Source organism: Eucalyptus grandis, chromosome 6 (assembly GCF_016545825.1).
Source record: "Eucalyptus grandis isolate ANBG69807.140 chromosome 6, ASM1654582v1, whole genome shotgun sequence".
In the NCBI taxonomy this organism is placed as follows: Eukaryota; Viridiplantae; Streptophyta; class Magnoliopsida; order Myrtales; family Myrtaceae; genus Eucalyptus; species Eucalyptus grandis.
Window position 1 is genome coordinate 54,067,340 of NC_052617.1, and position 19,219 is coordinate 54,086,558.

The window sequence follows — 19,219 nt, forward strand, 5'->3', positions numbered from 1 at the left end:
GCAACCATCTTCTTGCTTGGATTAATTGCACACCCCTCCCCTCCATCAGGAGAAAACCTTTGGGGACACACAATTTTCTCGTACTGTGGAAGCGAAAGGTTGTGTGAAAGAATCGAAGTTTGCAAATCCAAATGAGGTAATCCCCAAGTCTAGTCAATTACGCGATCTTAACCTGCACTCCACAAGTCATCCTCCCGGTGACTACAAGTCCTGTCCGATTATCCGGCTCGAATCTTGACCATCTAAAGTCGACACGTCCAAGAGATGAGAATTACCCCTAGATGGTAAATCAAACTGCAATTTGTCAAAAGACACAGAGTAATTAAAACACACGTTCGGGCTACATTGAATAACATTCACTTTTGTTCTTGTTCTTCATTTGGACTTGTTCTTTAATTTATCAGTAAGGGAAAAAGACTCATCTACTTCACTTGCAATTTGCAGTTGTAAAAGTTGCAAGGTCCTTCAAAAGCACGGATCATTACGTGCGGGACACCATGTTAAAAACTTTATTTTCACTGAAAGCAACATGGATGACGCAACAATCGGACTAAAGGGTTAAAAGAGTGAAACAATGTGAATTCACAGCCAAGAGTACTGCAATGTGGAGCATACCAAATCTGAATCCTTTGCCTTGAACGGACTGAAACAATTCCTTAACCACCAACGAAATGATATCTTTAAAGGCATAGCCGAAAAGAGTAACCAAACGGACACCAACTCGAGTGGAAGTGTATTTACTTTGAGAACTGAAGTCAGCAACATCTGGCAGAAACCCTTACCAAAAAAAAACATCTGGCAGAAACTTTCAAGACTCGGTTCAACCACTCTCCAACGCAAGAGACATCCACCCCTCCCTCCCTCATCCACATGGTCAAGTGGAAAACAAGTTTGGCAAACGCTTCCAAACCCCCCCAAACCTACAAACATGTCGGCCCAGGAGCTACATCGTTTTCTCTTTAGGAGAAAAAAAAAAAAAAAAAGGGAACAGCGTTAAAATCAGCAATGCCAAGTGGTTCGGCGACCTCAAAATGCACTATCGCATCAACAACAGTGAACTTTCTTTAGGAGGCTACACCATCATCACTGGCCTGCAGCCAGAACATGAACATCGGCAACTGGACGCAATAAATCTTCTAGCATCAAAACAATCTGCATATTCTCTCGCACCTCAAAACTCATTAGTAATGGATAATTCAACGATTTATCAAAATCCCTGCCGATAGTAGTCATCTATAACATTTAAAAGATAATCTCTGTTGCAACACAGAAATCGGGAAAAACTTAAGGAGGACGGGTCATAATACCAATAGCTCAAGGAATGTAAGACAATAATATAAGTAGAAATGATGGGATCAGCAGTCAATCCAACAAAATATTAGCTCGAGAAATGATCTGTTCATTTGATTACTGGCAGCGCACCAATACTGTATCTATACCTATTTGCACAAATTCAAGATGCACATCAGAAAGAAATCGACTCTGAAAGGTTGCGAAAGAAAATAATTTTAAACAAAATCTGAGTCTCTCTGAGCAAAATGACAAAGTAATAATCGGGAGAGAAGAATGCTATGCCAACTACAAAAGCACATGCATGAAATTTAATAAGGAATACTATGACTCTCAAATAAACAGTTGTAGTTCCATCAAAGCCGCTCCCTTCTGCTTCAGAGTGATCTTATCACCAAGACTCAGAGCAATCCCTTGAGTTTTACTCCGTATCCGGATGTATCCACTAAGCTTTCCATCGACTTGCTTTTCAACGCTCACATTCACCAGAGCGTCCTCACCAAAAACACTCTTTGCATACAAATTAGCAGCAAGGAAACCACATTCGCCTTCTAGTGCGGACCTATTGTTCAACAAGCAAAAATAATCAAGGCAAGCAAATTATCTTTATCCAAAGAAGGCAGAGGTCCATACATAAAGACATCAAAAGAAAAGAAAAATTATTGATAAACACAGACATAAAGATAATAAATGAACTATACACTGCAACAAAATTTGAATCAAGCAAATTTCACAAACTTCATATTCAGCCTCTGCAGATCTTCAATACCCCAAACTCCAATCGAAACTATTAAATAAGTTGAACAACCAAAGACCCTTGCTCCGCAAAACCTGGCATCTCAGTGGGTGGAATTATAAGGCAGTAAAGACACCACTTTCCAGGATTGAAAAGGGATGGACTGCTACATATTGACTTCTGGCACACCCCAGATTTATACTTCAACCAATTGATCTATCAACTCATTCATCCAAGAACTTTAATATTTTGCTATCTCTATCTGTCTAGAATAATCATCGCTACCGCCATAACTATGAAGAACATGGAAGCAAGAGAATGCAAATACAAAATCACATCAAAAAAGAACAAATCCATGCACAAACAACACTGTGGAACAGCATGGTATATAATAGCAACTTACGGAGGAGTGAGGCACTTCATGTTAGTTGACTTGATGATGTGGTTCAAAAACTCCTTCTCACCCTGGATAACAGTATTAATAGCAACCTACGCAAAGCATAAGATGTTAGCAGAACAGAACACATGAAAAAGGTTACAAGAAAATGGAGATGGATCAGGTGGCAAAAGATTTAGCTAATGAGCAGAAGAATACAGTAAGACCCTCAAAAATGAAGGACCGCCCTCTCCCCAGGAATAACTAATTTAATAATACAACCAATGGAAGTTTCTAGCCAAACAATAAAGGAACTCATAAAACAAAACATCAAGGACATATATTCATAGACATACCTTATTTTCCCACTCAAACTCAGCCCACATGGTTCTGAAGGCAGCATCAGCACAGTATGCAGGAGATATGTAGTCCATTATGTCAATATGAATGTCATTCAGCACAACTACTGTCCTTTCAAGCACATTTGACGAAGTCTCATACACTATGTTACCAAAAATTACTCCCGTTTCTGTTGAAGAGACTTTTATATTTGCCTTTATCTGCTTGCTTGACTCTGGAGCAAGTGTGTAATTCTGAGGGCGCTCCACAAGTTTAAGATCACCCATGGTTGCAAGCTCTAAGCACAAATTCTGAAGGGTATCCTTAGTGCGATTAATGACAGTGACATCCAGCACAATGTCATAATGATGAACCGTCACATATGCTTCGGCATAGACAGGATCGCTGAATCCAGTGAGCTGAAGAATGCGATTGAGTTTATTTGCATCATCTCCATCCTTTGTGAACTCTCCAGTGGCACGTTTAAGATCATCCTGGACCTCATCTTCCAATTCAAGCTGGCTCATACCCTGGAAAAAGCATGCAAAGAAAAGACTAAGTGCCCAAACCTTCACAGTGCATAGTTATGCGATGTAAAGTGCAGAAGCCAGAAACAAAACATGCCATAATTATTAACCAAAAACAAACAGAAGAGGAAGGGAGAGGGATGAAAGAAATTGTACGAATTTGATTAACAGATATTGACAAGCACACATAGGCTCATGGCATGTTGTCATTATAATCTACTCTCAGTATCCAAAGAGAATGAAACGAGAAGGCAAAACATACACAAGCAAATGCACAAGTACAGCCAAATCTCATGATTACCAGATGTGAAAAATGATCAGGAAGAAAGATCAGGAAGTAGAACTTTCATTGACTAGAAACCAAGAGAACTCTAAAGTATGAGTATCAATCATTTAATATTGACCATTAGTTAGCTTGCTAGCACAAAAGTCAACTCAAATCAGAGAGACAAGAAAACGATGTTGCTTACCTTCCTGCTCTTCAAGTGGTAGAAGTCAATCAGATCATCTGGTTGAGCATGAGATATCTGAGCTTTTGCTTTAATTTCCTCCGTCTCTTGGAGCTGCTTTTCTGCAAGCATCTTCACAAAACTTTCTCTGCAAGATTGCAACCATATCTTCCTTATTTCATCACCAGTGTTGCACAACAGCCTAATGCAAAGGATGACTCTGTCATGAGAGTCATTGTCAATTGGGTGTGGAAGAACTGGCGACTGACCCAGCTGTAGCATAGATGCCATAATCAACAAGGCCTGAGTGGTTGCTTTGTTAACTTCCACCTTTGATGGTTGGACCTCCTCCAACCTCAATACAAGCTTTGTCAGGGTACATGCCACAACCGCCCCAAGGAAAAAATCACCTGAAAGGATCAGCGATCTTAAGTTTCCTATAGATGTCAATGAGCCCTGAACAAGGGTTGGAGGAGACATGGCAGTTTCCAGAGCTGCACTTTGGGTAGCATAAGTCCCATCAGCGAGTATTGCAGGTCTCCTAGAAGATGTAGCTGCCACGTTCACTGGCTGAGAACTCTTTGATGCATCTTGTCCCTCACCCTCTTCAGCAGCTGCCGTGTAGAATGGGAGGTCTCCAAGACACTGTTTAATAGTAGAGATGCCACTCTCAACTTCTGAGAGGGAGAGACAATATTCCCCAATAATCCAAAGAGCGCAAGAACAAACTCTTGCAGCACGGATCTGGTAGAAAGTGTCCAACAGTCTGGTAATGATAGAGACCCGTAATTTGGGATTCGTCTCAATTATCTCACGCACAAAGACAACAACATCCATAGCTGAAGCCACATTGGAATCGCCCAAGAAATCCATTAGGAGATGCACGACCGTGCTTGCCACCTCAGGGAACTTAATTGCACAAGTATGGATAGCTTGCACGAGCATTTGCCTGTACTCTCCATTCTTCTCAAGCTCCCCGCTTTGAGTCTTCACAACCTCCTTCTTCAACATCAAAACGACCTCATCTACATTTCTAGGAGTAATCAACTCGAGGGCGATGTCAAGCGTCTTTCTCCGAATATCAAGATTCGGACTTGAAAGTGCTCTAAGTACATCCATCACCAGCTCAACCATAATTTCCCTGTGTGAGCTCTTAAGCTCGTTCAACCTATCAAGCACAATCAGCTTCACATTGTTATCACTCTGCGACAACAGCAGCTGGCTATACGTGCTTGCTGCGGCCCTTGTGCCGTCGGCGCAGAGGACAGCGACACGAGTGTACTGGCGCACTCATATATCACCGCAGTTGATGGGGCATTAAGCAACGATATGATAATCTTAATGTACTTCCCTTTCTCAGCCTTATTGGATCTACACACTTTCCTAATCAACTCCAAAACAACCATCTGCAGCTGCTCCCCCCAATCATTAATCCTATCGATGTGCGTAAACAGATAATTCACAGCCCTCTCCTGAGAACAATTGAAGAGCATGAGGAACGCATTGCGCTTACTCGAATGGTCCTGCTCGGTGGAGAGCACCTTCTCGATGATCTCGGGCGCCTGATCCAGCAGGTTCTGCCCATCGGGGAGCCTATACAGGGACATGACCGCGAGGATCGCATTGCGGCGGACGAAGGGGTGGCGGTGCTCCAGATTCTCGACGATCGACGGGATCAGGGGCTCGATGATCTCGACCTCGTTGAGGCGGCAGAGGAAGCGGAGGGTGACGCCGCGGATGTACTCGTTGGGGTGCTGGAGGTTGTTGCGGAGGTTCTGGCAGATGAGGATCATCTCCGGGAGGACCTTGCCGCGGGCGTCGGTCTTGTCGATGATCTCGAGGTAGAGGAGGAGGAGCTTCTGGATGGTGTGGTCCTCGCTGGGGAGGACGTAGCGGATGATGGTGATGAAGAGCTGCGGGATGGTCTCGCCGTTGAGGAGGAGCATGATGGCCTTCTTGAGGGCGTCCACCTTGAGCGGCACGTCGTTCCCCTCCAGCGCCTCCTTGATCTCGTTCGCCAGCGACGACGCCCCCTTGTCGAAGTGGACCAGGAGGGTGCACGATTTCTCCATCTGCTTCTGCATCGTCGTCGCCCTCACCGGAGAGATCGCGAATCGGTCGCCGGAATTCGATGGAGGTGGCGGCTCAGGCGCGAGATCTGATCGGATTTAGAGAGAGAAAGAGGGGGAGAGGGAGAGAGAGGGAGGGAGGAGGGCCGTCGTCTTCTTCGTTTTCACTCTCTTCTTCTATACGAGAGAGGGGAGAAGTGAGTCGCTAGATCTGAGATTTGGGTCGGGTAGGAGATGGTAAAATGTTCGTCGCTCTGCCCCTGAAGAACTGACTTATTGTGATTCAGGACCTGGGATGTGTTCGTTTTTCTAATTTGGTCCTTTTCCGGTTGGGGCCAGCAGCTGAACTTTCTTTAAAACTGAAGGGACATAATTCTATTTTCAGATGCCAAGACATGTTAATCGGGCAATCTTGTTATCTAAGGAACGTGCAATCGAGAGTATAGCGGTATCTGTATTATTAACTAACTACAAACTTCTCCAATATCAAAAACCCAGAGGAGCAATTAATCGATTTAGGGATGATGACGAGATAAGTATAGAAATTTTTTGCCCAATTTACAATCGAGTACCTAAAATATTTAGCATCACCACTTTCTGAAAGTTGGTTATTATATTACTTGACATTAAAATCATTGACGAGAAAACGCCAATATAGACACCAACATGTAAAAGTTGTCTACATCATCATCCGATACCCCCTCTTGATATGGATGTTAAATCTCATGTAAGCCCACACACTAGACTCATCAAAATGGGCCATTGACACATTTCTCAACCCATATATATGTTAAATGAGTCATAAATAGTTGATTATATTAAGTAAATGGGTAATAAATAGATTTAAACATACTATGGGTATTAAATGGGTTATAAAGGAGTTTACAACTTATTTGACAACTTATTTAGACCCCACCTCCTTTTATGATTCTCTTTTCATTTTTCTTCACCCTCACTTGACCTCACGCTTGCTTGCTTCATACTCTAATCTTAGTTTGGGTCTGAATTTTTATAGATTGGGTTAGATATAGAAATATTTTAACAATATAAGTTGGGTTGTGTATGTGTTGGGTATTCGAATCACTAAGGCCCTATTTGTTTAATTGTGTTTATGTTTCCTGGATTAAGAATTTGTGTTATTTTGCTCCGAGGAACAAAAAAAGAACATAAACGCGTTTGTTTACACTTTTATTCCTGGGAACAAATTTGGAACATAAATAAGAAGTGGAAAAAACTTGTTCTTATTCGGGGAATACTTTTTGAAGAAACAAAAGAACAAAAACACAAAACTTGTTTCTTTTTTTTTTTCTCTTTTTCTTCTTCTTTTTTTCTTTGGCGGGTCGCCGGCCTCGACCATGGCCGGCGACCGGCCGTCGAGGGCCGGTGACCTCGTCGAAGCGTCGCCAGTTCTCGGCGAGGCCGAGCTTGCCCAGCCACCAGCGAGGCTCGGCCTTGTTAAGCCACCGCCAGGTCGGCATCGCCTAGCGGTGGCTCGACGAGGCCGACCTCATGCCGGTTGGTGAGGCTCAGCCTTGCCTTGATTGGGCGAGCTCTAGCTCGCCAAGATTTGGCGAGGCTGAGCCTCGCGTGGCCACAGCGAGGCTTGGCCTCCCCAGTCGGCGCGAGGCTAGGCCTCGCCAGGCCAGGGTGAGGCCGAGCCTCGTGGTGGCTGGGCGAGCTGGGCCTCACCAAGCTAGGGCGAGGCTTGGCGAGCTCGCCGGATGTTGCCCAGTCGGTCGCCGGCCAAAGAGAAAAAGAAAAAGGAAAAAGAATAAAAGAATAAAAAAATTTAAAAAATTAAAAGAAACAAAAAAAAAATTATACAAGTTTATCAAATGTATTGCTTTGTTCTTTTTCTATTCCGGGAACATAAATTTTATACAGTTACTAAATGCGTTCTTCTGTTCAAAAATTGTTTATCGGAACAGAAATAATTTTTTCTATTTCTGTTCCTAGGAACAATTTTTGAATAGAACCACCAACCGCGGTGGCTCCGCTGGATAAGGCCCTGCTGATTCTCAGCCTAGAGGTGAAGGGTTCAAAACTCAGGAGAGGCGCTAGGTGTATTAAATGTGACTCAGAGGTGGTGGGTCCTCCTGCATAAGTATCACCTGGGGGTTTACGACGAGGCTGTCGGCTGCAAGCCGGTTCCTCCAGCAAAAAAAAAAAAAACAATTTTTGAATAGAAACGTTACCAAACGTGCCCTAAATTTGTATTGCATAGAAATAAGTCAAAACAATCTAAATGGATCTATTTGGATTGAATATTTTTCGACCTAACCTAAATTTGATCCTTACTGCCATTTGATGGAGCTATCGCACACAAACTCTCTCCTCATCATTCAACACATATATAGAGATGACGCGATTTTTGCTTAATAAGTGAGTCCAATTACTGATTCTCGTTAACTTTCACTAAGTGAATCACATCAGCAAAATCACACGATATGACCACTTATTTAGCAGAGCCCTCATATCGAGCCAAATTGGAGACGTTCCAGACATTAATTGAGGGAAAAAATATAGATACTCAATTATAAAACAAGTAAAAGTTCGCATATATGTGCTTTCATTTCCTCTAATTTAATTACTTATTGTTTGATAATTACTCTTTTCGGTAATGAAAGTTAATCTGGCCACATCGAGGAGGTAAGAATTTTCGACAATGGTACATTTCTTTTATCTCTACTTTAGTAAGAATTATGATATGACACAGGTTAATAACTTATTTGATACTTATTCAATCATAATTTTTTCAATTGAATCAATTTAATTTTATTTATTTTCACATAGAAACTAATTGAGTCTATCCAATCAATTTATGCCTAAAGTTATTGATGTAGACCTAGCCGTCCTGGCCTATGTTGATATGAACATTTTCATATAATTTTTTTTTTGAAATTTTTATTAATTTTTCCTCTTATTTCTTTCGTGTATGGTTATGGCCGGGCCACAGTCAAGGCTTGGGCCTTGCCAAAGGCTATGAGGGCAACCTTGACCTTTGGTCGACAAGGTTCGACCATGGCTGAGTACTGGCCATAGGCCAAGGGCAAAAACAAAGAAAGTAAAAAAATAAAAGAAAAAAAGGATTTAAAAAAATAAAAAAAATTGAAAAAAATATAAAAAAGGCCCATGTCAACACCACCAATGCCCCATAGACTAGCCAGCATCCACTCAGAAATTTCCTATCTAAATTGGTTGGATGGACTTAGTTGGTACCAATATGAAAATATTAAAGCTAAATTAATCCAATCAAAAGGTTTATGACTGAATGTATGTAAATGTAATAGGTTTTGGACGTTTTTAGTACTTTTTCCAAGTAAATTTCCATATAAGAAAACAACTATATATGTATCATTAATTAATAACATTACGTCCATACTTTTTACCCAACTACACTGGAAGGTCGGTCTTCATGTAAGCTTAGCATTAGCTAAGCCAATATGTAAGTTCATCTTCATGGTATGTCTAGTTGCATTCTAGTCTATAAATCAATGCTCTACTTCCCCAAAGAAAAACTCAAGATTTCATGACAAATTCTGTAATCTTGCTTAGAGTGGTTGAAACTACCGTCTCTTATTCATGTTAGCTGGGTTCACTCATATGTGGAGGAAGCCTAATAAGTTGCAAGCCCAAAAAGGCCTTGAGTGCATATGATAAGTCATATGGAAAAATAGGGTTTCTCACTATCTTTAAAGTGGTAGCCGCAAAAAAGACGTAACAAGAGAAAAAGAGAAAGCAGAAAATTTGGGTTTGGAGCAAAGTCTGATTTACATCAAGCTGGCATCGAAGGTCGATTTGTGGTCTGATTGAGCTGAAATTTTGTCATCATGTTCGTGGCACAATCTTCTTGAATTTGAACGGTTTGATTTTCGTTTGAAGCTCTATACATTAGGTTTTTCGTGGATTAATCAAAACCTGTGTTTTTGGTTAGATTTATCCTTTATCTCTCGTGAAATTCATGTGTATTGCCAAGAATTATGTTCTTGAGGTCTTTGTTGCTATGTACCTCTAGTATTTACTAGAGAAGAATATTATTCACCCAATTTTGTTGATAGTGAAGATTTTCGGGTGGACTCCAGTCCTGTGATTTTTGATCTCCTCACATCGATGAGGTTTTCCACGTAAAAACAATTTGATTTTTTTATTTTAAATAATCGGGTTAATAGATATTCCAATATTTGTTGAACCCTACAATGATCTGATTAAATTTGGTATTGGCATCTATTGATAACGGGCCTAGTTGAGCAGCAAAGTGTAGGCAATTGTGTTTAACTGAAGCCCGTAATGGGAAGAGCCCAGTTGACACGTTGTTGATTAGGGTTTGCTAGGTCTCCTCTCTAGCCTATAGAAAGGTAGGTTATACCTATCGATTGCTTTAATCCCATTGAAAGCTGCTATATCGAAATAGGTCATAGAGAGGAAGATTTGGCATTTTAATAGATCTCTGACTATCAGAGTGATCTACTTTTCTTCAAGTGAAGCAATGGCTCAAACGGGTACACTTTAATTCCACTGTATTTATTGATCTCAGTGTTTTACAATCATATATGGATATGTTTTTTCTTGATTGATTAGTTGTATATGTGAATAAATTTTCTACATGTGGTATGTGTTTGCGTGCTTGGTATTTATTTTACTTGACTATATTGATTCATATTAGGTTTACACAAGAGATGAGATTATTTTATTCCGTTGTGTTAATTTGATATTGTTCGAATTGTTACTGTTCTCTAGGGGTGGCAAATAGGTGGGTGGAGTCGGGTATGGGTTGGGTTGAAAATGGATCGACCCATATTTGACCTATTTATCCCGTTTTGACTCATATTCTTGTAGTGTAAATATAATGACTCATACCCGACTCGATCCGTACCCGACCCATACCCAACCCGACCCGTATTGCTAAAACCTACTTATTGTTAAAATATTTTTATGCAATACAAATTTTTTAACAATTTTAATGCAATACCAATTTAATGGAAATTTTTTATAATTCTTTCTTAAATATTTTTTAAAAAATCGAATTTTTAATTTTTAAAAATATATTTTTAATTATTTTAAAAATAAAAAGTTAATTATTTTTATTTTAAAAATATTATTTTTATAATTTTTTTAAATATCATTTTTAATTTTTAATAATTAATTTTTAATTTTTCTCTCTTTTTTTTTTTTTTTTGTTCTTCTTCGGCCGTCCGTCGGCCATGACGATCGCTAGCAATCGACCACGGGCGAGATTGAGCTCGCCGGCGTCGGGCGGGCTCAATCTCGCCAATCCGACGAGCCAAGGCCTCGCCCGATGCCGGTGAGCTCGAGCCTCGCCAGATCCGGTGAGTCTTGAGCCTCGCCAGTCGTCGGCAAGGCCGAGCCACGCCACGGATCCGGCGAGGCTCGAGCTCGCCGGCATTGGGCGAGGCTCGATCTCACCGATCCGGCGAGGTCGAGGCCCCACCCGACGCCGGTGAGCTCGAGCCTCACGGCTGAGCCTCGCCGAATTTGGTGAGACTTGAGCTTGCCGGTGTCGGGCGGGGCTCAATCTCGCCGCTATCTAGCGAGGTTGAGGCCCCACCCGACGCCGACGAGCTCGAGCCTCACTAGATCCGGCGAGTCTCGAGCCTCGCCAAGCTCGAGCCTCGCCAGTCGTCGGCAACCTTCGAGGGAGCGGCGGCGGGCGGCGGAGGTGAGCCGTGGCGGCGAGTGGCGGAGGACGAAGGTCGAAGGGCTGTGTCGTTGAGGATTTTCATGTTTTTTTGGGTTTTAAAAATGGGTAAAAAATGTGTCAGAACGTATGACCCATTTTCGATCCATATAAAACTAAACTTAAAATGGGTCGAATGTGGGTCATGGCCCATTACAACTTCATAACTCACATTTGACCCATTTGTGAAAAATATGGGTGCAAAATGGGTCCACGACCCATTTTGCCACCTCTACTGTTCTCCCATCAATTCAAATTGCTTGATTTTGCAGAAAATGAAGAGAGCAATTCTCCCATAAAAGCTGCAGGAAGTGATATGATCTTTGCTGCAATTAAGTTCCAAATGATGTTTTCGTATGCTCTACCTGAAGCTTGTCATCTCAGTCACAAATAGAGGTCAGCAGCCTCCCGTATTTGCAGTAACATGTGTGGGATTTCCGATGTTTCGAGCTCACGAAAGTTCATGCAAAGCCGAGTGATGTGCAACAAATGTATATATGAAAAACTATCAATCCTGGGTTAGCATCTTAGATGCGGATTTTGTGGTGCAATGACTAACCCAAAGGAATTTATAATACCAGTAAACAACAGACAGGTTTCTGATGGCAAAAACAATGCTATTCACCGCGTCTGCATAACTCAGCTAGAGTTTTGCACAACTCTCCTCTGGTCATGTTGTTTGGTTCCTAGATGCAACATACCGAGCACAAGTATCTCTCACTGCCTTCAATTTTGCCGTGATCTTCAAACTCTTTCGCTAATTTTTCTTCCTCAGCACGCACATCGTAAATACATCTAATGAGCTTTTGGGCGGCATCATTTGCGTGATCTCTCCTGATCTTTGCACCATTCTCGTACTCCGCTATTATGGGTGGTCATACCTGAGAATAAAATCAATCAAACGAGCATCACATTGCAAGAGATCATTAAATTAATAAAGAAACCGATCAAATGGGAGCATCGGATCGTTTACCTCCAAGACAGTGCAGTTGACAGGAGCAATGAAGTTGCGCTCAATACAGTGATAAGCAGACGCTTTGGGTTCCTCACCTGCTCGCACACGTCGCAGTAGTACTCACCGAAGTCGTCCTCGACCCAAGTCTTGGTGAAGGTGAGGGAGTGGAAGTGGCACTTGGACTTGATCTTCTCTGAAAGGCGAAGCGGGCTCGATGGAAGTGGAAGCAAAGAGGGCAGGCTGGGACCATGCACTGAACAAGGCGTGTCTCACGACCGAAGTCGTTGCATACATCACTGTTGGAAGGAAGTTGATGACTGTTTCCGATGCGCGGTCAATAATGTACCCCGGAACGATCATTGAATTACGGATGAATCACGAACAATATTACTTTACGTTGGTATGAATGCAATGATGAGGAAAGCATCCAATTTCCACGGCATAAATGCCAATTGTTCTCGTAAAGGAGAAAGAGAATGCCTTCTTTTTCTTTGATGGAAAGGGGACAAGAAAATGAGAGAAATTTCTGAGCGTACGTTCTAAACAATCATTCTAACGGTTGTTTTCAGGAGCCTTTTATATGACTCCCTCACACCCTTTCAAAAAGGGTGTCTTTCTATCGTAGCATATCAAGACGAAATGGTGCGTTCTCATCGCATCCCATCATGGACGTACTAATTTAGTACAACAATCACACCAGTAATGCACCGGCTGATTGGTCTCCACCAGAAAAAAACAAGCGGCCTCCGTCCTCACACTCGATGTTCAATTACTGGGCAGTGCACTTGGCATCAAGGTTGAATTGACAGTCTTTGCAGCGGAAGTTGAAGTCGAAGATGATTGAGCAGCAGCAGGTGCAGGAGATAAAGCTGGGCTTTTTCCATATGAAGGTGAATGGTATGGATGCTTCAGCAGTCTTGGCAGTTCCAATCATGACTCGTGCAGGAAAAACTTGCAGTCCCTGCACTTGTAGTCCACACCTTTAACCGGTGAACTGCAGCTGTTGCACTTGACTTCTTGAACGTTTTTGCCATCTTTGGCCAGAGCAGATTGAGGGTCGGTGATGTTGGCTAGCAGAACCAAGGGGTGTTCATGAGCAAAATGCCGAATCTCGATGTTCTCCATCTTCTTCTTGGATTGTATCTCAGAGCTGTGTGCTGGCAAGAGCGATTTTTTAGCAACCAACGACTTGGAGCTCAGATTAAAATTTGGCATTCCCTGAACGAGAGGAAGTCTCAGTTTTTAGATCTTTTTGCCCCACCAGTCAAACTTGTCAAGCAACAAGGACCACCTGAATAAATTTTATAGCATTGTTGACCAATTGAGAAGCGATCACATGGCAGGTTCCATGTCAACAGTGTCGAAGAGGATCAAGCATATCATTGACTGTATTGTTATGCCGTAAGCATCGTTGACTTAAAGCCTACATTGCCATAGCAAGGAGGGGGGAGACAATTAATCAGAAAGGGATGGGAGACGGATGGAGTTTCGATGCTGGGTTGACATCTATCCCTGAAACAGAATGCAGATCGCACATTTGCACCGTCTCAAGTGAATTGAACTCATATTAAGACGCTGGAACTGTCCCATCTTTTATGGGACGAGGAAGAAAACGATAACCCAAAGGAGAGGTTCCTCAAACTTGTGCTTTTGAAAACGTTAGCTTTAGCCACGTATTTTGAAACCCCAGTAGAAAGACCACTTTGTTTCCTGCACAGTTACTCAGCACCCATTTCTTTAACTGCGGCCTTACCACTGGAGAGTGGTCGTTAGCAGAATGGACAAAGACACAGATTGATGTACAAGCATACTCCAAGGAGTTCGCAGAATGGACAAAGACACATTAACAACCAGAGACTTCTTTCTTTAGCCTGTAATAACCAGCAATTTTACAACCCTTCCTTTAAGCAGAAGCCTCAGTGGAGGAAGAGCAAAAAGGCGAGTGGACCTCAGGCTTCAATGATGAGATGTGTTTGGCGCGTGTGGCTGTGAAAGACTCCAACTTTGCTGTGATTTCTCTGATTCCTTGCCAAAACATGTTTCCACTCACGAAGCGCCCATATCTTCATGTCTACTCTCCAGAGTCCAGCATCATTCGCAAGGTCTTCTCTCAGCTTGGCATCCATCTTGCACTCGCCCAAAATCGAAGGCAGCACCTGAAATTAAGAAAACGCCGATGTAAACGCCTCCGTGCCTCGAGATTGCATCAACCCAGAAGAACCCTTTTCAAAGAAATGCCTAGGAAATCAGAAGTGAATAATTATTCCTCTGAAAAGGAAAGAGATTGAATTTACAAAATTTGAGGAACTGATAAGAAATTTTTGTATAAATGTCCAAAATCAACCTAACAAGTTGAATCATTCCATCGAACATGAAATGGATTCTGACTGCGGCAAATTCGACCAGAAAAGCCATTTGCCGCAAGGAGATAACTCAGATATGGTAAAACTAACATAAGCAATATAGTCACACTGCGGACACCAGATTCTTCTCTGTTTCGCATGCATTGCAGTAGTGCTCACCCGAATCCTCTTCCAGGAAGGTTTTGGCAAAAATAAGCGGGAGGAAGCGGCACTTGGACTTGATCATTTCCGGCCATGGGAATGGAGATCAGTGGAAATGGAAAGACCAGAAAAACAAAGGGATCACGCACTGAAACAGATGGCCGTCCATGCCGGTGTCATTCCACATGTCACTGTTGTAAATGGCGTTGAATTCAGTTTCTCTGAGGAAAGAGGGATGACCCCTATCTCCATATTTCATGGTCAAGTAACGCGTTGCACAGCGAGCACCGAGGTAGAATTTGCAGACGTCGCAGCATAAGCTGAAGCCAAGGATGGCAGAGTGACGGAAAGTGCAGTTGTGTTGCCTCCATGCAAGCTTAAGGTAGAGTGTGTGGAGGGTGATAAGGTGTTTCAGCTAAGTAACATGAGATTATCAACTGTTTTAAAAGTTTAAACTGTTAGATAAAAATTATTATTTAAATATTCAGATAAATACATTAGAACTCCTCAAACTTGTCATGGAAGTGTAGTTAAGTCCTAAAATTTTTAAAATATGTAATTAAATCCTAAAATTTTTAAAATATGCAATCAAGTCTCAAGACTTTTAAAAGTATAATCAAATCCTAAAACTTGTTATGAAAGTACAATCGCATCTGAAAGTTTCCAATAAGCTATCAATGAAAGGACTTGATTGAACCAATTTAACAAGTTTCAAACTTGGTTGCATTTTTTGAAAGTTTTAGAACTTGATTATACTTGCGTAATAAGTTTTAGGATTTAATTGCACTTTTTAAAAATTTTAGGACTAAATTGCACTTTGTTAACAAGTTTGAGAACTTCCAATGCACTTATCTCTCAAAATATTCTGACAAGTAAGGAGTTCAAAACAAGAGTGGAGGTAAGAGTTGCAGGCTTTGCAGGCGTAGGTGGTGGAGGCAAGGCTAGGATGGGGTTATTGCAACCATGGCAGTTGACTTTCTCATCGACCCCACGGAAGTCACAGAGGATTAGAGGGCGTTTATGGCTGCAATATTCTATCTGATTCTGCTCCTCCTCCATTTGTTTTTGGTTTTCGTCTTGGGTTTGGCTTCTGTTGCATTGATGGGTGCTATAACACGAATGTGATCAAATGTGCAGGTCATATATGTGTATTGCTGGTTGAAATGAAGCAAAGGATCATTCACTCTGACTTTGGTGCTGATAAATTGAAGGGCAAAAGAATGCTTCAAGTACCATAACTTGGCACAAAGAGACACTTAAATGCCATAACTTACGAAAGTGACACTTAAGTGCCACATTGTAAGAAAAGTGGGACACCTAAGTGCCACCTCCGGCAAAGTCGGTCGGAAATCATACGTGGCAATTAAATATTAATATTTCTCGTTGAGGTGGCTTGCCAGAGAGCTGAGTCAGCTCTAATTCACCCCAAACGACGTCATTTCGGGTGTTGGCCAAAATAGAGCTCTTAAATCAGCCAAAACGCCGTCGTCTCCCCAATCGCCCTAAATCTAAAACCCTAAATTGGGCAAAATGCCATTAAAGCGCTGGACCCCTAATCCCGAACCCTAATTCGATTTGCCCCAAATTCTACAGTCGAATATTGGAAGTGGAGAGCAAGACTTTTAGCAGCGGCTCAAATTTCTCTTGCCGAAGTGAAGGAGAAGGCGAGCGTTTCTGTTTTTGTGGGTTACCAAGTCCAAGAAGAATATTGTGGACTCGAATGAATCCTGGGAAAAGATTTTATGAATGTGCCTGATATAGAGAATGGTCAAAGTGCAAATACTTCAAATGGGTCGATGCGAAATTCTCTCACCGAGCAACAGAGGTGATATTGGACCTACTTGATGAATGTCATCAACCTCCATCTACGCTTGTGGACGACTTGGACGATGTTGACTCAATACAAGCTCAAGCATTTTCTGCTAACCATTTGAAGAATGACGTTTCAAGGATGAAAATTGAATGAAAGTGTTACCAAGCGTTTATTGTATTGCTGTTTTTTTGTCTATCTTACTTTATGATGAAATGTAAAGTACTGGAAAATAAGAAGAAGTTTCTCCAACTGTCATAATTGTAAATGAGTGGAGAAATGTACTTGTTTTGAATGAAATGTAACTTATTTTGGTAGAAGATGAAAATAAGTTTTGTGTTGTCTATAAGATTGTTGTGGCATTTTTTTTTTTTTTTTTTTTGGTTGTCATGTGTATTATGTATTACTTCTTGTGCTTGTAGGGAGGTCAAGGAAATGGAATGAATGAATGAATGAATGAGATACTATTTGTACTATGTTTTTGCTTATTCTCAAATATAAATCGGTGATGATGGAATGTATATTGGGTCGATGTATTATGGTGACTTCTTTATTTGAATTGAATGTAAACCAGCAGCAAACATTGAATTAAATAGAGTTGCCATAAGTTGAACCACATAAACCAACAACTTCTCTGGTTTGGCAAACCACCATATATATAGAACATACACGAGTGATTACTAGAGTGCTATAAGTTGTATCTAGTGATCACTTAAGTGCCAGTCGTGATAAAAAAAAATAGTCATTTAAGTGTCAAGTTATTATTAAAAGTGATTACTTAAGTGCCATTTGTGATTAAAAGTGAACACTTAAGTGCTAGGTTTTTTAGAATATGATTAGTTAAGTGCCAATTTTTTTTGTACATTTATTCTATAAATTGCACCAGCCATAAGCTACTACCAACCACCACCACCGCCCACCATTGGCCACCATCGGCCTTCAGCCATCACCATCAGCCACACCAAGCATCCCAGGCATCCACTTAAGCCACCACCAGCCACCACTATGCTGGTGGTATGCTGCTGCAGAAGTTGCTAGTGCAAGGTGCCTTATACCAGCTTGCACCAGCACTACCTGGTGCAAGATGTGCATATTGCACATTTACATCTTGCACCAGGTGCAACAAAAAACTCCTAACCCAACCCCTATAATAGACCCACCATCAGTAGGCATCAACAGTCACCACTGGCCACCACCACTAGCAACACCAGCATCCCAACTACCACACCAGCACGTAGCCACCACCACTAGCAACACCAGCATCCCAGCTACCACACCAGCACGTAGCCACCATCACTAGCAATACCAGCATCTCAACTACCACACTAGCACATAGCCACCACCATAGACCCACCATTAGCAGCCATTGTTGGTGGTGGGTCGTGGGTCTGTTATAAAAGGGGCTCGTGCAACTAGGCTATGCACACTACACTCTTGCACCAGTACTAGCTACAGCAATAGGCCCCAACCCAACCCCCACAATGGACCCACCACCACTAGGCTTCACCAGCCGCCATCACCAGCCACACGAGCACACTAGCCACCACTACAGACCCACCACCAGAAGCAGTACGTAGAAGTAAAAAATGAAAAAGGCAAAAATGACAAGCAACAAGATCATTCCATTGATATTAAAATGAAGTCTCACAAACTCAATGACAAAGTATTATAAAAAAAAAAAAAAAGCCACAGTAAAACAATTGACTCCTCAGCCCCACAAACCATATCACATCCCATTTCATCAATCAATATGCACATTGCCTCCTGTTCGTGCTCCTTTTGACGGACCTTGCACTTGATTCATAATCCTTGCACTTTTTTTAACTGGAAGTGAGACTTCTTCTTCAACTGTCTCGGGATGCGTTGATTTTGATGGAGCTGCAATTGTCCTAAGTTGAACTGATTCAGAAGGAGTTGCAACTGTTGTAGGTTGAACTGATTCAGATGGATTTGTAACTGGGTTCTTTTTACTCTTCTTTCTTGTTGGCGCAGCCAATGTCTTCTTCTTTGTTGGCGCAGTCGTTGATTCTTGAGTTGGGTCTTGAGAGATAAGAAAATCTGAACTTCTCCTAGGCTTCAAAAAGAAAATTCAATTATCAAAAAAAGTTTGCACTATAAATTAAATTAAATGCAGCCTATAAAACTTACATTAAGAATAATTATTTCAGAACGCTCATTTGTATAAAGGCCATAACCATATTATTTTAGCCTCTTCCCAAGAGCCCCTCTTGTTCAAAGGGGAGCGTTACTTTTAGGTACTTGTAATTGGTTGGCTCTTCTTCTCGCATGTGATTTCTTGGGCTCTTGTTATGGTTGTTCAGCTACAATAGGGACTTCTTCGGCCAATTCTTCGGCTAGGCGTCTTTTGGATGGCCTTCTTGTAGGTGGCTTTTGATTTGGCTTTCTTCTGGTTGTTTTTCTATTTAGCCCTTCAGCTTCAGTGACACCTTTCGGTTGGCTTTTGTGGTG

At 41.7% G+C, this 19,219-nt stretch overlaps 1 protein-coding gene across 1 annotated transcript; it reads right to left on the reverse strand.

The window, feature by feature from the left end:
- Positions 1–1,350: 1,350 nt before the first annotated feature.
- Positions 1,351–5,965, reverse strand: LOC104450680 (coatomer subunit beta-1). The gene is given in 5 exon segments (XM_010065346.3): positions 1,351–1,852; positions 2,430–2,515; positions 2,759–3,271; positions 3,739–4,964; positions 4,967–5,965. Coding segments are annotated over 5 exon segments (2,889 nt in total). The 5' UTR covers positions 5,802–5,965; the 3' UTR covers positions 1,351–1,623.
- Positions 5,966–19,219: the final 13,254 nt, after the last annotated feature.